General features: G+C 40.0%; 1 protein-coding gene across 4 annotated transcripts in view; it reads right to left on the reverse strand.

The window, feature by feature from the left end:
- Nucleotides 1-22707, reverse strand: part of ltbp1 (latent transforming growth factor beta binding protein 1) — a 112890-nt gene that overhangs the window by 29593 nt on the left and 60590 nt on the right. For 2 of the 4 annotated variants that reach the window (XM_054599685.1, XM_054599684.1), the window contains exons 10-16: nt 21752-21874; nt 17296-17463; nt 9894-10064; nt 3598-3620; nt 3041-3143; nt 1081-1167; nt 51-176 (exon numbers count right to left, since the gene is read on the reverse strand). In XM_054599685.1, the coding sequence (XP_054455660.1) occupies nt 51-176; nt 1081-1167; nt 3041-3143; nt 3598-3620; nt 9894-10064; nt 17296-17463; nt 21752-21874 (801 nt within the window). The remainder of the gene's footprint in view (nt 1-50; nt 177-1080; nt 1168-3040; nt 3144-3597; nt 3621-9893; nt 10065-17295; nt 17464-21751; nt 21875-22707) is intronic. The other 2 variants (XM_054599687.1, XM_054599686.1) reach the window with 2 other exon arrangements.

Below are 22707 nucleotides of genomic sequence, written 5' to 3' on the forward strand. Positions count from 1 at the left end.
TACATGAAAAGGAAAATGACTGGCTTTGAACACTGGACTGGATTCCTCACCTACACAGGTGGTTTGGGCTTCATCCAGGCGGTATCCCTCATCACAGTGGCAGGTGTAACCCTCAGCTGTGTTGTAACAAATCCCCTGGCCACAGATATAAGGGTCGATCTGGCACTCATCAACCTCTGGGCCAGAAGAGAAAGGAGAGTTTTAATACAGCAGCAGTTTTTGAACTAGTCCCACAAAATAATATTAAGAGCCACGAAAAATCTTAACATACTATTAATGCACCACCAGTTAAGCGCTTAATAGAAAAGCACCACAAGTTCACAGGGTGTATCACAATGTAGCCTCAACGAATTGACTGCATAGAGACTGACTGCCATGCAACTAACTGGACAGACTTCAATTAAATGAATAAGAATCCCTGGTTTCATGTTTTATTATTTTTTACTTTCATTTTAACACAGCCAACCAGCTACCTTGTTTTCCTTCATTTAAGTTGATGTCTCAACAGCAAACAATTGAAGAAAATCTCAATCTCAACTCAAACTGTTCAAGCTCCTGTATAAGCGATATTGTTTGAACTTTTCATTAAGACCTGCTTATAGATCAGCTGGTCATGTTCCCTCTTGAGTTAAGCACTATGGTCCAAATACTGCATCAAGTAATACTGTAGATCCTTGCGGTCTGGGTAACTATGCTTCTGTGCGGCCTCAGCCAGAGACTAAAGGCACACTCACACCACGTTTAAAACAAGGAAATGGAGGAGTGAAATCAATCCATTACAATAGAAGTACCTTTGGACATGGATCAATTGTGGGGACAAAGCAAATTCCATTTCCATTACAAATCTTTTGTGGCAGGTTCAAATTTGGTGAACTTTGACACACTGACAAATTAAATTATTGTTTGGTTAGCAATCAAGCTTCTTAGTTTGCTAATTAACAAGTTAGAAAGCCAACTAGCTTGGATGGCCATGTAACCTGTCAGCTGTTCACTAATTTAAAATAGAACTTTAAAGGCAGACGAGAGTTTACCACAACAGACTAGGAGGAACATAAATGTACAGAGAAAAGAATGTCTTACCAGCTGACTGGGTGGGAGCGATATCCTGGCCTGCATTAGATGGGAGGATCTCCACTGGTGTGGGAGGAGAGCTCCTCTCAAAAACCTCTAATGAATGAAAAAATACACAGTCATTTGCATGTTTCATTTTTGCTTTTCAGTATTATCATTTTCTTAATGTATGGACCAAGGTGCAGTCTCAACATTTGAATTTTAATCTGTAACATAAGCTGTGTAGAATCTTCTGTACAGTCATAAAATATTTTCATTAATGTTTGAACAGCTGATATTTTCCACACACATGGAAATGAAGGTACAATTCAATAATACAATCAGCAGCAGTTTTGTGAATTAAAATGCACCGATTGCAGCATAGGTCAAAGAAGGGCTGCACGATATAAAAAAATGACATTGTGATTTTTTTTCTGTGATATATATTGTGTTATAATATTCTTTTTGGATCAATCAGCAGAAAATGTGTAGCTTTGGCCAACATTGCATGTCCTGCGATTTGACCTTGGCTCTTGCGGATTACATAATGTTAATGCTGAAACTATATATTTTGCAGCCGTATGGGAGAAAGACCAATCCTTCACAGGAGGTCTACAGGTATAGGAGTACTAAAGTGCTGTGCAGAAGGGCAACACTGAATATTCTGCTTGTTCAACCTCTTAGTAGAAGACCTCGGTACCACCCTGAGCAGCTTTCAGGAGCAATGTGAGGTTACAGTGGGCAGTTTATCACCCAAACAGTGAAAGAGTAAAAAGACACTTGGTCTGTGTTAAAGAGGCAGATCCATGGTGCTGGACTAACAGAGTGGGTTTGTTAACACCAGTTAATCTTTATTTGTATCCCACAGCAAACCTTAGCACCATTGCTGACCAGGTACATACTTCAAGAGGGGTAACCTGCCATATTACAATCTCAGTATGGTTCTACAAACATTCAGCCCAATTATTTTATCTGTTCTCACATCTTAATCTCCCATAAGAGCACTTACGGGTTGAAGTTTAACAAAAAAATGGTATTATGACCATACAGCTGATAAATAACAGAAACCAAATGTTGTTCTGGAGACCAACAGGGCTTGTGTTTGGTAGCAGGCAGGTAAACCTAATGAGGTGTCCAATCAATATTAGTCACTGTACATCATTATAAAACTGCAAGCCAGTAAGAAAATAAATCAGCCATTGACATTGATTGTTGTGGGTTGTTGTAGCTCTATTCAGTGCTCAGTTAATGAATAATTGTAGGTGCCCTGACTACGTTTTGGGCAGTGAAGCAGATGCATGCACATCTTCTGCTCTTTGCTGGATGCATTGGACTAGTTTGGAAATGTTTGCAGACACATTAGATTTTTTAAACCATCCCATAAATTATATAAATCTTTGAAGATATAAATATTAATCTGACTTTTTCTAATATTGGGGACTAGAAAGGAACATGTGCAGCTTTGCAAACTCAACACAAATACCCCAGAAAATTGGCATCTCCATCAGTAAAGGAGCACCAATGTTCTGAAAATATGATTGTGGCTTGAAATGATTTAACACTACAAGACGATATACAAATGGCATAAATAAATAATTTAATTAATGCCTGTATCAATAACAAGTTATTTTAATGCCATTGTAAAGAGATCAAAGTACAGGTGGCCTTTTAGGAGATCAGACTTATCTTGTAAGTAATTGAGTCATTGGTACTTTCTGAGCTGCATTTGTCATTCTTAGCTGTACTTTCTCACACTTTAGCACACATTCACATGCATTTTTCTGCATATATGTTTTTCTCACATTTTTGCTGAAATTATACGTGTGCTAGTGTTAGCATTCAAACATTACAGCACAACTGGACTTGAAATAACTTTGATGAATTGAGGACAGCTAAGTTTGACAAAGTGCTCCAAGCTTGGTAATCTGTGTCTGAGAGGTGCCAAACTGCAAGCCCAACCCCAAAGTTTGGAGAGTAGTGAAGCAGACACCTGGGTAGGCTGGCTCGATCCTGACAGTGGATACACCTGGAGATAGCTGGGGCTGGATAGGTTCAACTACTGGCCTATTAATAACCACAGGAACTACCAGCTCCTTCAATGACAAGACACAGACAATAATACCAAGGTCAACAGAGTAATGTATGCATTACTTTCAGTCCAATATTTCAGCTCTGCACACTGCATCTATCATGCAATACAAGCGTTGTGCTATGAAGCAGATTAGAATTCAGCTAGCATGGCAACTGACTGCAGTTTAAAAACATGGCCCCAAAGAACAGCTCAGCGAACAAGCCAGAGAGCAGACAATGCCTGCCACTTCTGCATAGACTTCTGTCTGGATATTTTTCAAGGTTTTTTCTATTTCTGAGAATTAATTTACGAATACACAAGATTTTCACATTGCTCAGTGCTGACCAGCTCAAAGTCATGCAGCAACGTTGTTGACTTGACATGCAAAGGTGATTCTGCAATGGCTCACGGCTAAAGAGCGTATGTGTGCATGCAAACTGCTGCTACATATTTACTCTTTAAAGCACCCAACCTACCTTATCTGGTGCAGTTGTTGCTACTGACCACAGAAAAACAGAAACAAACACGTTGGAATGTAAGTTTTAGGTTTCACATAAATTCTGTTACTGGTTGTTCAATGTCCCCCAGTTAATGGATGGTGGTGGGCTTTAGACAATTAAAAAAACTGTTTAGTTTAAAAAAAGCTAAAATATGAGAGTATTAAATTAGTATTAAATTTGATGCTTTTGAAGGGACAGAAATGGTATTGCCAATGAATGCCATATGGGAATATGGAAAATTCTCATGATGGGAGGAGTAATGCAGGACTGTAGTACGACTGCATTCATATTAAGGAAAGTGTACGCAATAACTGGCAATAATGTGACATTCTAACATAGTTGTTGTGGGGAGATTTCCCGACAATGTCCAAACTGGCAATTCTGAACACCTTATTTCTGTATTCTCTATTTATATCATGTGAAGACAGTTAACAAAATAATTATTCTGTGATCAAAAGGAAAAGCAATTAATGTCAGACATGTGAAACACCTTCATTGCATAAATACCAGACTTTTACCCAAAGTAATCCCTTACTAAAATAACATTTAATCATACACATACCCACTTTCCAAGTCAAAAAGGTCACAGATCCCTTTATTAGGTCTAAAATATTTCATCTGGCAAAGGTTTGTGCAGAGCCAACATACCACGGTGTACAGCTGCCAAGCGCCAAATTCCTATCTGGTAATCCAAAAACGTATCTGTACATTTTTGGGGTGGTGGATTTCTATCAGACAGGTTTTTTTTTTAAGCCTGTCTGATGTGCCGAGAAAATTCCTCCTCCTGTTCTCCATTCAAGAGAAGCCTAGGAGCAATTTGGAGTGGTGGCTTCGAGCATGACCTGAATAATAATGGGAGGCTACTCTTCTTCATCTCTCAGCTAGTTTTATCCCCCCCTCTTCTGAAGGACTGTGAGCTGGCCTGTATTTGAAGGGAATGTGAAGTGAGCAAAAGCACTTTATTCTTTGTCACCTACAAACAAATGTTGCATGAGGGATGTAGGGGATGTGGGTTCCTAATCACATACAGGTGAGATCGTAAGTCAGGGTTTCTAGTGTTGATATGGAGCTGTCATTTACAACAGTGAGATTGCTGTTCATCCCTCAGTGTAGACATTTATCACTGGGACACTGACATTGTGAGGCTTATAAATTAAGACCTTTTTAATCATTCATCACATAAAAGCATAAAAATGCTTTTCATTACCTCTCTCTGCATTGCCAAAATGCAATCATTCACAGGTGTTGATTTCCCTGACAGTACGTTAGGTTCACTTAAAAGCATGCCAGATTAAACACAGCTGAACAATATCAATGTCTCAGTAGCTCAAGAATCCAGCTGTTGAAGGGTGAATTCTGTAATCAACAGAATTAGACTCCGGCTTGAGAAGATTTCTAGCTGGAAGGTGATGGTACCTCCCCATGATGAACATAAATCAGATGTGGTCTTTAGATCTTAAGATCCAAGATGGTGCTGCAAATTGCTGCCTCGTTTTGTGCTCTCCCGCACTTTCTCTGTTTTTGTTTATTTGTTCCGTTCTGCTATCCTTCCCTGGTCACATTCACAAACTTGTTGGAGGGAGCATCTCTGAAGGCAAGAGAGAGTTTGTCGGTGCACCCCAGTTGCTTGCTGGTTCTTGGTGACAGCAATAGGGCTACTCTCAGACCAAATCCTGTCTTAGTCCTAAGAACTTGAGGTGTTCTCTCGGGTTGGAGCCACAGCAGTTCACTTGAGGCATAGCAACTTGGGGCTGGCCCTGAGAACTAGCCAATCACCATAGAACCCCATGTTGAAATGGCCAACTTTACAGCAGAGCAAGACATGTTTACAGCCTGGTAAAAAAATTGTTTTGGTTATCATAGCAACTGCACATGGTATGGATATATAAAAAACTCATCCGTTTAAAGTAGATTAAGGTTTAAAGTTAAACCTTTGCTAATTCAAGAAACTGAACTTAACCTCGCCTCATGGATATGGTTTCGATGCATTTTGGATTTTGTGTAAGCAAGGCTTGCTGTGTGGTTAATTGTAAACTGGGCATCCTGCTGGTAAATGTGCGGCCGCCAGATGATGGGATACTGCTGGATGTCCTTTGTCCCCGCAACAGTTTTCAACAGGAAATCAGGAACTGTAATGTCCTTGAAATTTTGCAAACTCTGGAATAACAGACTTTCCAAAAGTAAATTGTTATGTATCATTGCTCATTTTAAGTGGGTATAGAGCATATATCTGTGTATCATGTACACTACAGCACTACCTTACACCTTTTTCCATCTGGGCAGTGAGAATACAAGGACCCGCTTCAGTAACTGGACAACAAGCTGGACTGGACTAAGAAAACTGAAGCTGTATACAAGAAAATCCAGAGCCGACACCACTTTCTGTGGAGGCTACTATCATTCATTGTCTGCTGAATATGCTGGCGATGTTCTTACCATGATGTGCTGATAAAATAAGCAACTTGAGCAGTAGAACAGCATGATGCATTGCAGAATGCCTCTTTATTTATTTATACATTTTATTGAATTGATGTCCAGATTTTCTATATTATTAGCATCTTACAGCTTGCAGTGTTTGTGAATGAATTTTCCTTATTGTATGTTAAACTTCCCCTCATGTAGGTTAAAGGTCAACTGTCTGTCTCTCTTCACCTGTCTCACTCTATGTGCCAGATAAGGCCGAGCTGGCTAGGGCAGCTGGTAGGCCAAGGTTAGCTAGAAACCTTGTGTATTCGGTTTAATACACCTTGTGTATTCGGCTGGATAAGAGAGACTGTACAGAGGCTATGTTGTTGCTAGCACATCAACGGTAGACGTATTTCCTTGTTTAGATCTTATATCCAATAGAATCCTCACACCTGCCAGGCTGATGTAGAACTAACCCTATTTGGATATAGAGGAACTTAGCTGGTCTGGGGAGGGTTAAATACTGTGCTCAAGGACACCATCTTCAGAATTGGGTAGCAGTCCGCTGTGATTCACACGTGGTGCTTCCCTGTTCTCCTCGATCGAGAAACAACAAATGTTACTGCTTAAGACATCCGGGTCTGCCGAAACTTCTTCTGTCTCGAGGGAACTAGCTCAAAGATTTTATTATAATTATTATTTTATAATTATTTGGCCTCAAAGGATATTTAAGTTTGAGATAGATAAAACAAAAAAGTTCTAAAGATAATACCAAAAGTCTAGACCCAAGGACACAGCTTTTGCAGTGTGGTCCCTAAAAACAATATAAGGGCCTATCTTAAATAATTAGAAAGAATATGTCATGGGTTGACAACCTGATAATAAGGGGGAGTTTAATAATTAAGGCGTGCTTTTGAGCCACAGATCCTTTTCATTGACAGGCATCTCTAGATGCGGTGCGGTCAACTGGTCTGCATCCTGGGAACCTTCCTTTATAAATGCCTCGGTTATGACAGACTTGTTGGGTGATCTTGGTGCACAATGAAGGGACTAAATTCCCCTGCTGGACAGGAAATGATTGGGGTTATCCAGGAGAAGCTGGAAGAAGTTACTGCGTAAAAATATGTTTGGGCTGCTTGTCTCACTCTGTTGCAATCACAACCCTGACTATAGAACAAGTGTCTCAGAAATGGAGACACTTGGATGCCATAATTTTGAAGCTGCAACAATGTTATTATTTGTTAATTTCATGAACCTGTAGCGAGATTGGAAAGGCCTGAAGTGACTAACAACCCGAAGCATTCTTCTCCCCCTCTCTTCAGCCGTAAAGGCATCAATGCTGACACTCCACAGGCTGAGAGGAAGATCTCAAGTCAGCCCGGGAAATACGAACCAATGAATAACCTTCTTCCTCACCTCCCCCTCTCTTTTCTAGCTGATAACGCGACATCTGGAAAAGCAAACATGAAGGGATGAACTCAAGCATGCCTTTCGTTTGTATGTGTAAACAACAGCCAGGAACTAAACCAAAAAGCTAACAGAGGTCAAAGCAATACATTTAGGAACCACACTACCTATCTCTGCAATTATTCCTTGTATTCTTGTATAATACTGCATAAGTCTGTGAAACATTCAATAACCCCAACCAAAGAATTTCCCATTTGATTTCATCATAATGCGTCTTTCTCGCGTAGTTGTGGAGTGGAAAACAGAGTTACAGTGGGTACGGAAAGTATTCAGACCCCTTTAAATTTTTCACCCTTTGTTTCATTGCAGCCATTTGCTAAAATCGAAAAAGTTCATTTTTTTTCGCATTAATGTACACTCAGCAACCCATCTTGACAGAAAAAAACAGAAATGTAGAAATTTTTGCAAATTTATTAAAAAAGAAAATAAGTCATAAGTATTCAGACCCTTTGCTCAGTATTGAGTAGAAGCACCCTTTTGAGCTAGTACAGCCATGAGTCTTCTTGGGAATGATGCAACAAGTTTCTCACACCTGGATTTGGGGATCCTCTGCCTCATCCGGAAGTCAGCCATTTAGATTTTTTGCCATTTCCAGGCACTGAACTTCAATGATCACCTCCTATTGAACTTCAGATCCAATTCAAATTTGGTCAGTACAATCTAATGACCTTACTGATTAAAAGTTAACAAAATAATGTTGTTTCGCGGAAAGCCGTTATCGTGGCGACGCATTCTCCTACACAAATGCAATTTACAAAAAGGGTCAGAGCAGACTCTATCTGCAGAGGAGATTGAGGTTTTTTGGAGTGCAGGGAGCACTCCTGAGGACCTTTTTAGACTCTGTGGTGGCATCAGCCATCTTCTATGGAGTGGTCTGCTGGAGCACCAGCATCGCGACAGTCGACAGGAAGAGACTTAACAAACTGGTTAAGAAGGCCAGCTCAGTCCTGTGGCATACACTAGATACAGTGGAAGTGGTGGGAGACAGGAGGATGATGGTTAAGCTATCATCCCTGATGGACAGGAGGAAAAAAGGAATATCTTATCTCATCTCATCTGACAAACAGCATCAGATTTACTTGACATTTAAATCGTGGTCTACAGTTGTTATGGAAATATGAAATGCGTTTTCTACGTCCACTTTTGCTTTATCGTAGATACAGGTAGTGTTGGAATTTTTGCTTAACATAATTTGGAGCGTCACGCACTCCACACAAGAAAAATACATCTAACTATTGGACGCGGTGTCCGATTGTCGCAGGCATTTCGCCGCCTGTTGACCCCGCGTCCCGCCGGCACCCCGACGCGCACGCGGTGCGAGGGCCCGATCATCGCTGCTTGCAGCTTTAATTTTATTTTATTTTAGAACAGCAGTTTTGCCAGTATTTTTCCTCCTCAAACTCCTTTGAGCATCTTTGAGTCATTCTTTTAAGAAAGCCTTATTTTTAATGAACATCTGTTGATCTCGTGAGACATCAACTTGAATTATTATCGTTTAGGCCAAAACGAGATTAGTTGGAGAATATCAACGAGTAGCCTCAGTTATCGAACTTTCAGAGCTATATCCCTCTCCAAACACCGGACCGGATCCAACACCCGTCTTGAAGCAAGACCCAAAGAATTCAGAGACTTTTGCCTGCCGACTGAGGGAGAACCCCGGAGACAGCGGAGAGACACCGGAGAGCCACCGGTCCACTTCACCCTCTTCACCTCCGACGGACCGGAGAGTCCGACGGCAGAGCTGATACCACCAGGACCGCTGAAGCAACGGCAGAGACCCGCAAAAGGCATCTGGACCCCTCGGCACAAAGTAGGAACATTTCAACCGTACTGTGATCCAGAGTTGGTGTAGGAGATATAGAAGCTCTGAATAATGACATAGATTGACCAGATAGAGCAGAGATAGGAGAAAGAGGAGACCTCAACTTTTCTTCACTATTTGATATAATATTGCCTAATTATTTGAAATCCATTCATTCATGTTTTGTACTTTAATTAATAATCCTGTCGTACATTCATTTAATTACCTTTTTAATAAATGACCCATATATCGCCAAGTCGTTGTCTGTCATATTGATTCAAAAGGTTGGAACTATGAGGTCACTGAAATCAGGATTTACGCCTGAGATATTGAGACTGGATAATTTGTTACCAAATTATTGATCATATTTTTATTATTTTCTCCTATTAAGGAGTGGTGCCCCGCAATTTTTACGTAAGCAATATTTTTATTTTAACGTAGTCATAAACAACGCTACAAACCTGTATTACAAACATTACACAACAAGAAACCCAAATTTAGCTTGTGCTAATCTAGATTTTGAAATGTGTGCCACACATATAAACTTAAACTTAATCAACTGAACATGCACTGGTAATGTTACATGGTAGGGACTCACCTGGTATAGTCTCTTCTGGCTTCCCAAAGGCCTCCACTGGTCTCTCTGGTGTTGGCAAGGGTTGGGGGGGAAGCGGGTGAATGGGCTCCTGGTTGATGACTGGCTTATTGACAGGCGGATTTGGTAGAACAGTGTAGCCCATTCCACCTGGACAGATCTCCTTGAACCTAACTAAATAATAAAAAACACAAGTGCTATCATACAAGTGAAAACATGAAGTGTAAAAAATTATTACTTTCAATAGTTAACACGTCAGTGTTGTTGATCTGAATGTTAATTACTTTATGATCTCTGAGATTAAAGTCTTTACAGCTGCATGCTGCAAGGATTCTGATAATGCTGATTTTAACTAGTAACTAGTAATTTAAGTTCGTATTAAACTCCAAAAGTTGGGTACTAGAATAATTCTAATTTAGTGGCTTCTGGTTTAAGGGAGATACATAAAACTTGACATGAACAATGTTCAGATTGTGTTTTGCAGCTTATCTCAATAGCAATACGAATTCTACCAAACATTCCTGATAAACAGACAAATATGAAACCAGTCTTGTCTGCACCTTGAGTGCACTCTACATTTTAAATTGATCTCTAAACTTGTTCAAAGCAGCAGACATTACTACACTGTGGTATCTTTTCTACCTCCCTACTCATACACCACTATAATTCTAAAGTAAATTTCTCCATCTTATTTTTTTTTTTCAATAACACTACTCCCATGTGATAATGAGATCTACAAAATTAGAAAAAAGGAATACATTCACATGGAGAGACAATCGAAAAATAACTAATCACATTGCAGTGCGCATCTTTTATTGAAGTATCATTGTTCTGAAAGTTTCCAATAGCCCAGTTTTTGGAAAAGGCAGGAATCAGAGTCTTTCCAAGCCGAGCATTCTCCCTTAAACTAAAGCTGAATCACAGTTGATAAGCCTAAAATACCTGGAGACATTCAGTGTTAAAGATAAATCTGGCTGATCAAGTTAGCATTCAAGTTAGTTGTTTATCTAAAAGGATTCCCACTGAACATTCGGCAGGTCTGCCCATTAACCCCGTTGATGTACTGCATTGTTCAACAACCTCTCCCTGAGACATCATGGGGATGTAAAGTGAATAAGACCTACCATAGTTCAACCTATATGCTGATGATGTTTCTCCGTTTTCAACGTCCAATAGAAACCTCTATTTCTATGAGTTTAGCAATAAAAAAGGATTTAAGCTTTATTTGAAGGAAAAACTTTAATTTCAGTATTTAAGCCTTCTTCTCCTAGCTACAACTTAATATGATGCATGAGAATCTACAGTTGAAATGGGTCAGTGGTCTGTGGGTAACTTAACATCTTTGCCATCATTTCTGTACAGCATTGTCTGGGCACTTATCGTCTGACAGGTACAAATGCAGACACATCTGTGATAAGCTTGTATTGACTAATTATATTGGTCAATTTACCTCTCAGTGGGGCACTAGTTTTGAGACTAATAATAACTCATATTTAAATGATGTGCCTGTAGCTGCTTTAAATGGTAAATGGACTGTACAAGCGCTTTTCTAGTCTCCCGACCACTCAAAGTGCTTCAACACTATATGTCATTCACCCTTTCCCATCCATTCATACACTGATTACAGGGGCTACCATGCAAGTTGCCACTTGCCCATCAGGACTTACTTACATTCATACCCAGTCACACACCGCAGGAACTTCTTTCCCAATTTTTCCATGCTGTGTTCAAGTATTCGCTTTCTTGAAGGGGTCATTCATTCATTCATTTTGGGCAATTTCCTCAATAACAACTTCTAGCCCTCATTCTAGCCCTCCGTCACAATTGTCCGAAAAAGTAGCATTCTGCAAACAGTTATGAGCTTTCTGTATATAAAATATATTTTAAGAATAGGCAGTGAATGGCTTTTACAGTGTTGCATTTGTGGGTATGTCTCTATTGCACAGCATCTTAACACCCTGTTCTAGCTAGAGTACTGACCCTTCAAAAATGACAAAATGCAACGGAACCCTGATACACACCACCACCACAACCCTGTCTACTACTGCTGTGGGACCCGCGGCCACTGACCCTCCCACACCCCCTCACAGCTCTGTCAGATCATTGCTACGTTGTTACTCCATCTCTTCCCTTGTCTAAACATATACGTTTCAGCCATTTTCATAAGTTGTAGTTGTGTGCTTGTCTGTCTGTTGTGAGCTGTGTTGTCAGGAGCAATAACTGTTGGGAGGACCTACTGTGGCAAAGTGGTCCCAGGAGAGGGGCCACACTAAGAGTGAATCTCAGACACTATCAGGAAAAAGGGGCCCTCCAGGAACCAGACTTGGGAGGGAAGCCTAATTCATGAAAGCGAAACTGTCACTCGTTGCTTGTTTGTGTGCTTGTCGGTTGTCAGTCACAAGAGGTGTAGGCAAAGATAAGAAGAAGAATACAATTCCCACACAATATGTCCTTCTGCATCTGCTGGGGTCACCCCAACTGTTAAGTCCTGTTAGCTAGTTAGCATTAGCAGCTGTGTAATTCACTAGATAATGCTACAGTTAGCTAGAGAGGTCAAACTGTGGTATGAGTCAGTTGAATCGACCTAAAAAATACATTTTGGGAATAGCTAAGCTATAAACATACTAAATGCAGAGGGGAGAGAGTTCAATTCTGATAGTGGCATTGAGTGGTTCCCGTCATGTAGCTGCCGAGCTGACAGTGATTCAAGGGAGTCTCTCAACCGCCAACAAAGCAGTTCCATTTTTTTTCCAAAAAAAGATGAAATCTGGTATTACAGCACCGTATACTTCAGTATCTTTTGCCAGACAGCAGCAGGGTGAACAGGTTGTGCCTGGGGTTAGTAGGTTCTTTTAAATCCTTTGGGCTCTTTAAAGACACCTCTTGTCACCGATATTATTGATGCTCTGTAACTTGTCTTGTTGTTGAGACTGTAACATTTATTTGGCATTAAAGGAACTGCACTAAACTGGTTTAAGTCCTATTTATTAGATCAATACCAGTTTGTATATGTAAACGATAAATCCTCCATGCACTCCAAAGTTAGTCACGGGATCCACAAAGTTCTGTGCTTGAACCAATTCTATTTACCCTACATGTGCTTCCTTTAGGCAATATTGTCAGAAAACACTCAAATAAAGTTTCATTGATATGTAGATAATACTCAATTAAATCTATTGATCAAGCCAGACGAAACTAACCAGCTACACTCCAAGCATGCTTTAAGGACATATACACCTGGATGACCTGCAACTTATTGATGTTAAACTTATACAAAACTAAAATGATTGTACTTGGCACTGAACTGCTCCGATATTAATTATCTAATGATATAGTTAACTTTTATCAGGATATATCCTTTAACTCCCACATAAAACAAACTACAAGGACAGCCTTTTTTCACTCGAACCTTGCAGATATCAGGCACATCTTTTCTCAGAACAATGCAGAAAAATGTGTTCATGCATTTGATACATCTAAACTAGATCACCCCAATATTAGGCTCCTGTAATAAGTCTCCGAAGACTCTCCAGGTGATACAGAATGCTCAAGCCTGTACTGACAAAACTGAGATTAGAGATCATAATATTTCTTTATTAGATTCTCCTGTAAAATCCAGATTCAAATTTAAAATCCTTCTCCTCACCTACAAAGCTCTAAATAGTCAGACACCAGCATATCTTAAGGAGTGTATTATACCCTATCACCCCAGGGTTACTTGTGGTTCCTATATATATAGACAATAACTAGATCTTTCAGCTAGCAGGCTCCTCTCCTGGGGAATCAGCTTCAAGTTTGAGTCTTCTGGGCAGACACCCTCACCACATTTAAGTCTAGGCTTAAGACTATCCTCTTTGATTAAGCTTATAGTTAGGGCTGGCTCAGGCTTGCATTAGACCAGACCCTAGATATACTACTTTAGGCCTAAACTGCTGGGGGACTTCCTAGGATACACTGTGGTCTTCTCTCTCTCCAACTGTAGGCATTCATGTCCGGTCAATGCACATGACTAACTTCCCTTCTTCCCCGGAGTCTTTGTGATTTCTCTCCTCGCAGGTTTCTATGGATTGTGGCCCTGCTTGACACACTCTGCTACTAGCTTTATTATAATTATTAGTCACATTTGTATTACTATTACGATTACTTTTAGTGTTACAAAGACAGCTTTTATTATCCTTATTATTTGATTATATCATCTCCTGCTGTTATTATCATTGGTCCTAATTTTTCTATTATTATTCTGCTATTATTTGTGCTACTCCTGGTTTTACTACGCTCATATGTATCATTTATTTCAAATGGATCGACTATGTTGTAATTCTATTATGTTGTTCATTCTGTACACGACATCTATTGCACTTTTGAACAAATGTTCTTTTTCCCATTAAGAGTCTACATCCTCTGTCCAAGGTCAGAATGTCGTATGCTGTAAGGATTGTATAGCCCTTTGAAGCAAATTTGTGATCATGGGCTTTACAAATAAATGTAATTTAATTCAATTCAATTGGTACCAATGATATTCTAGGAGGTTTTACCACCCGCTGTAGAGTCCTCCTCTCTTGGACCATGCGAATCTCATGCCAGTGTGTAATGTTTCCAGTCAGGATGTTTTGTATTGCTCCTCTGATAAAGTTAACAAGAACTTGAAAAGGGAATTTTGCCTTATTAAGTTTCCTTAAAAAAATAAAGCAGTTTATGAGCTTTTTTGTGGAGCTGCATGATGATCATGTCAGGTTGTTTGTGATTCTGATTTCCAGGGACTTAAAACTTTTCACTTCATTTTCACCTCCTTAAAAAAAACAGCTCCTTGGTTTAACTGAGCAGCAGATAGCTCTTATTTAGACTTTACACTGCAGCCATTTTAGGTAAGGGGATGATGGTTGTCTTGAAGCAGGTGTGACAGTGATGTGTTTAAAATGTCATTATGACATCAGATGGCTGATTGGCACATGTTCTTAGTACCAAACCACGGATGTCACCAGAACTCATTCTTTAACAGATTTGATCAGCCACCCACCCTCCCCCCACCCAGACCTCCCTGCCGCTGAATCGTCTGCACCCCCTGTGGATTACTCCTGAGGACTTTTTTCAACTTCTGGTGGCTCCACCCCTTTTCCACAACACTCGGCATCTCTCAAACACTGCACATCAACACCTGGGGTGTCCATTGGATACGGTGGAGGTGGTGGAACACGAGGTGATGGCCAAGCTGTCATCCACAGCCCGTGGTAGCCATCCCAACTTGTCCCTCTCTAGCAGCGAATAAAACACTGTGCCCAGCAGCTTTACATATATTGCAAATTTCCCCGCTGCGGGACTAATAAAGGATTATCTTATCTTATCTTAACTCTCATCAGGGTTTTCCTCACATTCTCTGTGGATGCTGACAGTAGCCTGTCCTCTGGAGACGGGGCAGACTTGACAGCTGACTCTTTGTTGGGGAGATCAAAGGGAGAATTAAAGGTGCCCAACTAATCTGGCGGGGCCTCACACATGATGGGGTGCTCCTACTTATATAGCCTTTGACATTTTGGATCGCCTGCCACATATATTTAGTGTTGTTGGTGTTGAGGTCTCTCTCCAGTCTATCCTGAAAATCCTCTTTTCCTCCTTGACACCAGCTTTCAGTCTTGCTCTGGCCATGCTGTATTCATCCTTGTCCTTTCTTGTACGCTTTTGGACTGTTGCCGTTTGCCTGCTTAAACCCCAGCACTATGATATAGATGCTTGTCTATTCATGCTGTTGAGGTACAGATGCTTGGAGCGACCAAAAAGGGCCAAGGTGGAACCATTTTTTTGCAATTTCTTATTATATTGCACAATATATGAAATTCAATAATAATGATTAATAATAAGCTTCCAACAGACCTGCTCCCACTGATCGGAGAGATTTTTGTGTGCCTGGGGGGGACCTTTTGGACGAAGAAATCGAGTGGACCATGTTCAAAACCTCTGAGGCGACTGGAAGGAGTTTTGGTCGCAATGTCAACGGTGGCAACCTTAAAACTCACTGGTGTTTGTTTTGGGAGGTTATGGAAAATAACTTCTGGTTGGCTTCTAACAAATTTTTAGACCTCAGATCCAGGAGGAGCAATGTGAATTCCGTCCAGACTGTGGAAGAGTAGACCACCTTGTCACCCTTGCAGAGCTACTATGGGTATCATGGGAGTTTGCTTTACCAGTCTACATGTGCGTAGTGGACTTGAAGAAGGCTTAGGACTGTGTCCCCCATGGTACCAGGGCCGTAGTTAAGAGCACTCCGGTCTTTGAAAAACTTAAGTGAGCTCTGTTCAAATTCTCTGCACACAATCAAACATGTTTTCAGTATCCCTTGCCACCAATTCTGTTTGAGGTATTCATGGACAGGATCTCAAGTCGCAGCTGGGGGGAACAGAGTGGCCAGTTTGGGGACCTCAGTACTGAGTCTCTGCTCTTTGCGGATGATGTGGTTTAATAGGCTTCATCAAACCTTCAGCAAGAACAGGGGCGGTTGGCATGAGTGTGAAGCTGTCGGGATGAGAGTCAGCAGTCTGAGGCCATGGTTCTCTGCCACAAAAAGGGGGATTGCTTCCTGATTGTGAGATGGACAGGTAGGTTGGTGTGTTATCAGCAGTGATGCTGCACTGGACCGTTTTGGTGAAGAGGAGGCTGAGTAAGTGATCAGTATGATCAGGATGCCTCCGTTGGAAAACATCAGAAAATTTTGCCTGGCAGAAAGACAACTGGCCTGCTGCAACTGCAACTGGACCCGGATAAGCAGAAAAAATGTATGGAATAAATAATGCTGGAAACAGAATGGTTTCTTTTGGAAGAAAGGCTTGTTTGATGGAGAATGTACGATATTAAAACATCAGATAGTCGTTCAATACATATCTGACTATGTGATACAGTAAGGAACATTAAATAAAAGTACAGCTTAGGCTGATGGGAATGCCATTAGTTGTGCAGATATTTAGTCATAAACCAAAGTATTATACAAATTACAACTTTGGCCCTGTTGTTGGTGAGATGAAAAGTCAAAGGGTAAACCATTTGATTACAATTCAACCATAGGGGAGCATTAGTAGCTGTAACAAATTTAAATTACCTTTCAATATCTGTCAAAATATTTTCTTCAATACTACACATTTCCATTTATTGGTGTCTTTAGATTAAGTCAGGGGATCATCAAGGTCATTAGGATACATCATTTTGGAACCATGGGTATCTGTGCAATATTTAGTTCAAGTCAATCTTTTTGTTAGGAAACGTCAGGGAATCAATATTCATGCTAGGCCCTCATATATAAAGAGGCATAGTTAAATCAGTTAAGTGTAGTTTAGTTTAGTTAAGTTTAGCTTAGTTAAGTTTGGTTTAGTTTAGTTAGTTCTCATTATGACAGGACAACTGTCTGACTTGACCTTACCTGTTCCTTGAGGGGGGCATTTGTCACAACGAGGGCCCCAGGCTTTACCCACACTGCAGCAGCAGAGCTGTTTGCTCAGCTGGGTAGAAACTGGGTGCAAACATTGCCTCCCTGAGCTGACCAAACGGAAGCAAGCCCCCTTCTCCTCTTGGATGGCAGGCGTGCTGGCTAAAGTGGAGTGTAGGAGGGGCGAGTAGTGCACCAGAGTGTAGGAGACACATACATAGGGGAAAGAGAGAACAGAGAGTGGAGAAATAAAGAGGTCCCCTTCACCAAAGCAACCTTCCCTTCTCATCTAAACAAACTTTTACCACAAACACAAAGGTATATATATATATATATATATATATATATATATATATATATATATAAAACAACACCGGTGCATAGAGAAAAATACATGTCAAAATACACCTTCAAAGAAAAGGCATGTTGTAGGAAAAGATCCCTCTCATGCTAATACTTCATGCACTATCAAAGTCAAGCGCTGGCTAAGATTGAAGGCATGCAGGAGAGTTTGGCTCAGTTTTTTTTTTTTTTCGAGTTGTATGGTGTGATTACTCAGAAGAGTGCAGATCCACACCAGGTATCTCTGTAATGTCCACTGCTCTAATGAGCAATTGAATGAACACAAATCAATTGTCTAACATCTAATCGTATACGTGTTAATCATTGGCCATCTCACGCAACCTGTTCATCTCATTGTGATTTATGCAGCTGTCTGCACCGTTTCGGTACAGGCTTGCGCCTCAGATGGGAAGCAAGACAGAGGAACTTCTTGGGTATTGAGGATTATTTTATTGAAAAAAATCAATCAAATGTATTATTCAAAAGTGTGAATCACTGCAACTATAAGAGGTCCTTTAAATACAGTCATAAATGAGCACAAAAAAACATTAGACTAATGGGTCCAGCAGTATGCCAAATTAGCTGTGGACAGACAGACAAACATTAGCATACACACGACCAAACACATAATCTTCTCTCAGCATTATGCCTGACGGAGTTAATAACTGCTGTGACAGTTGGCGCAGCCAATTTAGCAGCCGAACAAACAACTTTAACATTCCTTGTGGTTTTTGAGGAAGTTTTGAGCTTGAATATTACCATGATTCAGTTCATACATCCGCCCTGTACTTCTTTGAAGCATCTCCAATTGTAATGCCGGCTGTCAGATAAAATCATTGAGCACAGGTTTTGGTGGGTGTGGTGGCACAGTTTCAAACCTGGCAACCTCACTATGACAACACAGTGATTTTGAGCTATAGCTAGAAAGGACCGTCTTGTGAAAATATTACGACACATTCTCGTTGTAATTAGAGCGACTGGGAAAAATGGAAGGGACTGGATTCCAACATGCGCCCTGCTGATGGACCTGAGTGTTTAATGTTGTCCTGTTTACATTGTGTGCTATTGTATGTATTGTTGTCTCACATGTACAGTGCTGTGGAGATGAATTTCCCTTTGGGTATAATTAAGTCTAAAGTCTAAAAATGTATTAAGATGAGACTGAGACTTCAAGTCACTATCAGAAATAAAGCTAAATTCTTTCCTTCGATCATGCTTGATGTGCCACTGTACAAGACCACAGTCCACTGTAATTAAAAGTGGCATATATCCACATACATACAATATCTATATGTTGTCTCACAGTTGTCATGTCAAATGTTAAGGCAGAGTCCTAGGGAAACATATGAAAACATATAAAGCTCCCAAGAGCCCTAATGGATAAATGTAAGAAGTCTGAAACCCACAAGACTCTGCCTAACAGTACGCCATCTGGCTAAAAAGGAGGGCCTTGGTCGAACTGGTACCCGAGAAATCACGAGCAGAAATAAGACCATCTGCCAGAAGGAAAACTATCCCTGCAGCACTCTGCCAGTCTGGCCTTTATGGCAGAGTGAGAAAAATGGAGCCACTTCAGAGTAAAAAGCAGATGACAGCCGACCTGGAGTCTGCCAAACAGCACTTAAAGGACTGTGACAACATGAGGACAATGTTTCTGTGGTTTGATGAAACAAAAAGTCAGCTCTTTGGTCTCAATGCTGTGCACTGGAAGGATGCTCACGTCCAACTGAGCCATGATCAACTGAGACCATTCAAGTTGAGCGGCCTCAACATGCTGTTCCACTGGACAACACGGCAAGGTAAGAGGTGTTGTATACCTTGTTGATTTGTTGGAGTTGTGCTTGCTGGTTGACGCAAAACTCAGTAAGAGCCTTTTGCCTGTAGATCTGATCTATCTACATCTCACTCAAGCTATGGCAAAAAGCACATTTTTATATTTTCACGTAGTTAAGCAAAGTGTTCTGCCAATTCTTTGACAAATGACTTGCAGTGCTTCAGAGCAAAAGTATCCTAAAGGTTTGGCAGTAGTTTTTAATGTAAACCAGTTTTGTAAAGCTAATATCTGAAAGTAAGAGTTTATATATTTATTTTTATTCCTGTTCTATCTTTATTTTGTTGTATAGTATGTGTATTTATTGTCTGTGTCTGTGTAGTTGTATAGTATGTGTATTTATTGTCTGTGTAGTTGTATATATGTGTATTTATGTGTAGTTGTATAGTATGTGTATTTATTGTCTGTTGTATAGTATTGTATTTATAGTTGTATGTATGTATTTATTGTCTGTGTAGTTGTATAGTATGTGTATTTATTGTCTGTGTAGTTGTATAGTATGTGTATTTATTGTCTGTGTAGTTGTATAGTATGTGTATTTATTGTCTGTGTAGTTGTATAGTAGTTGTATTGTCTGTGTAGTTGTATAGTATGTGTATTTATTGTCTGTGTAGTTGTATAGTATGTGTATTTATTGTCTGTGTAGTTGTATAGTATGTGTATTTATTGTCTGTGTAGTTGTATAGTATGTGTATTTATTGTCTGTGTAGTTGTTATAGTATGTGTATTTATTGTCTGTGTAGTTGTATAGTATGTGTATTTATTGTCTGTGTAGTTGTATAGTATGTGTATTTATTGTCTGTGTAGTTGTATAGTATGTGTATTTATTGTCTGTGTCTGTGTAGTTGAGCTGCTGCAATTTACTGTGTAGTTGATGTGTATTTATTGTCTGTGTCATGTGTAGGAGCTGCTGATTTCCCCCATGGGGATCAATAAAGGAATATAATAATAAAGAAACTTCAAATTAGAGAGATTCAGTAACTAGCCTTTCACAGGGGTACTGAGAGTCCAGCTCAGCAAGGCTTATACTAAGTGGACAGTTGAAAAACGGATCATCATGATGAGCAAAAGTCACAAGTAGTCATGTTATAACTATTACATAATTATCACAATTATTTGAGCCGAGTTCAATCATTTTGCATACTTTAATCTTTAAGATTCCAGAATCAAGGACATACTAAGTAAATGTTAGAATTATCTCAACAAATAGCATGCAAATAACGTGCATTTCCATCCGCTGGGTTGAGGCAAATAAACCTGAGCACAAGGTCCCATTGTCAGGAACAAACACGGTGCATTTACAGACAGTCCTTGTCTGCTTGGTATCTGTATGATTGAACCCAGATTAGAAGTTCTGTGCAATGTAATCAAACAGCTGATCTGTCAGGGAAATTTGCTATATTGTTATTTATTAGATAAACGCCTTTCCATTTCCTATTTGTGATATAAACTCTTTATCGATCGCTGCTTGGATGGAAACATGGGTTGTGTTTCCCACAAGGACAAAACCCCAAACTTTTGCCACAAACTGGCCATTTTTGACTACAAATTGTGGCTTAAAATGAACAGAAAAGGACAATTAAATCACTTATCACAATGAATAGACACTAGCCTTTCATTGGCCATGTGATAAAAGAGGACACAGAACCCATCCCCCAACCAGGGGAACACATACTCAAAGCATTTATATTAAGGATAACTGATGACTAACACTGCTAACTAACACTACTCAATCATGGTCAAGATTGATCACTTTGGCACTTGAGCATGAGCAGTTGCTTTTATGACTTCTTCTCTCCGTTCCCCTGATGATCTATTTTATCTTACTCTCTCCCCTCATCATATTAGAGCCTTGAGGTACGCTGGGTTTGGCATCGTGATCTGCGTTGCAGTACATGCTTGAGGAGGAGTCTGATTATACAATGAACACCATGCTTTCATCCATGCACTGTTTTTAAATGCATATTATCAGAAATGTATTTCAGCTTTAGCAGCATTCCTTGCAGCCCTTGCTATGCTTGTACTTTGGAGCAGGTGGCAGACAGAAAACTTATTTCCCATGTCAATAAGTGATGGTAAATATCAAACTCATGGTGGAAGCTTTTGTATGAGAAAATCTGCACATCGAAGACCGGCATGCAAATGTAAAGGATTCATTTATTTTGTTATTATAAGATTTGGGCTCAGTCTGACACTGAACTGTTTGAGGCTCTAGGTTTGGATGTTAATGGATTGAGAAAGTGATGAGAAAAATAAATGTTGTATTGTAGGACTTACATATGCAAGAGGTGAGTGTTGGGTCAGGGACATAGCCGGATTTACACATGCACCTGTAGCTGCCCACGATGTTCAGACAGTTTCCATTAGAACACACTCCCTGTAGCTGGCACTCATCTAAATCTGTGAATCAACAAAAAATACAAAAACACAGTCAATCCAGGGATTTCTTTAACGATTTCGTAACATTGGATAGGAATGAGAAACGTTCACTTCTTTCAATAAACAAAATAAATCTTGCTCAAGTATCCCAAAATGCATATTTTCCTGATTCATATGCAGGTATAACTTTTATGATCATTTTCTGTTATTAACAGCTTCATTTGTGCACCTTGACCAACCTTGTTCTGTGAATCCTTTGTAGATTCAGAGGATAATTATTAAGGCCAATCTAGACATATATGCTACTGCTACAGTTACTATTTTAATGTGTCAGATACATATCTAATCATTTGGATTAATATAATCTGCTATGCTGCTTGGTGTAGTGGCTAGCAATGTCGCACAACAGCAAGAGGCCCGGGTTCGATCCCAGGCTGGACGGTCCCTCTGTGTGGAGTTTGCATGTTCTCCCCCAAACCGAGTGGGTTCCCTCTGGGTTTTCTGGCTTCCTCCCACAAAGGGCATTAGATAAGGACTGGCTTCTATCATTATTCATTATGCATCAACATGAACTATTATGATTTTCTTACAGATGTATAAGGCTGGTTGTTGTGTGTAGTGTGTCGGTGTGCCGCTGTCCTTGGTACTGAAGCGCAGCGGAGGAGATCAATAGACAGACTTTCTTTCGAAAAAAGCCAGATTTTTAATTTTACATGTCAACATAGGTTACAGCATTGTATTTAATTGTTCATGGTCCCATATGAGAAAATTAGTTTTGAGGAAAGTTGACAGCTTGTTTTGTCATCTTTACCCTCTTAGGCGTAGGCTAGGCAGGTCTCAAGCACAATCTCAAC

The sequence above is a fragment of the Anoplopoma fimbria genome, chromosome 6 (genome assembly GCF_027596085.1).
Source record: "Anoplopoma fimbria isolate UVic2021 breed Golden Eagle Sablefish chromosome 6, Afim_UVic_2022, whole genome shotgun sequence".
Classification (NCBI taxonomy): Eukaryota; Metazoa; Chordata; class Actinopteri; order Perciformes; family Anoplopomatidae; genus Anoplopoma; species Anoplopoma fimbria.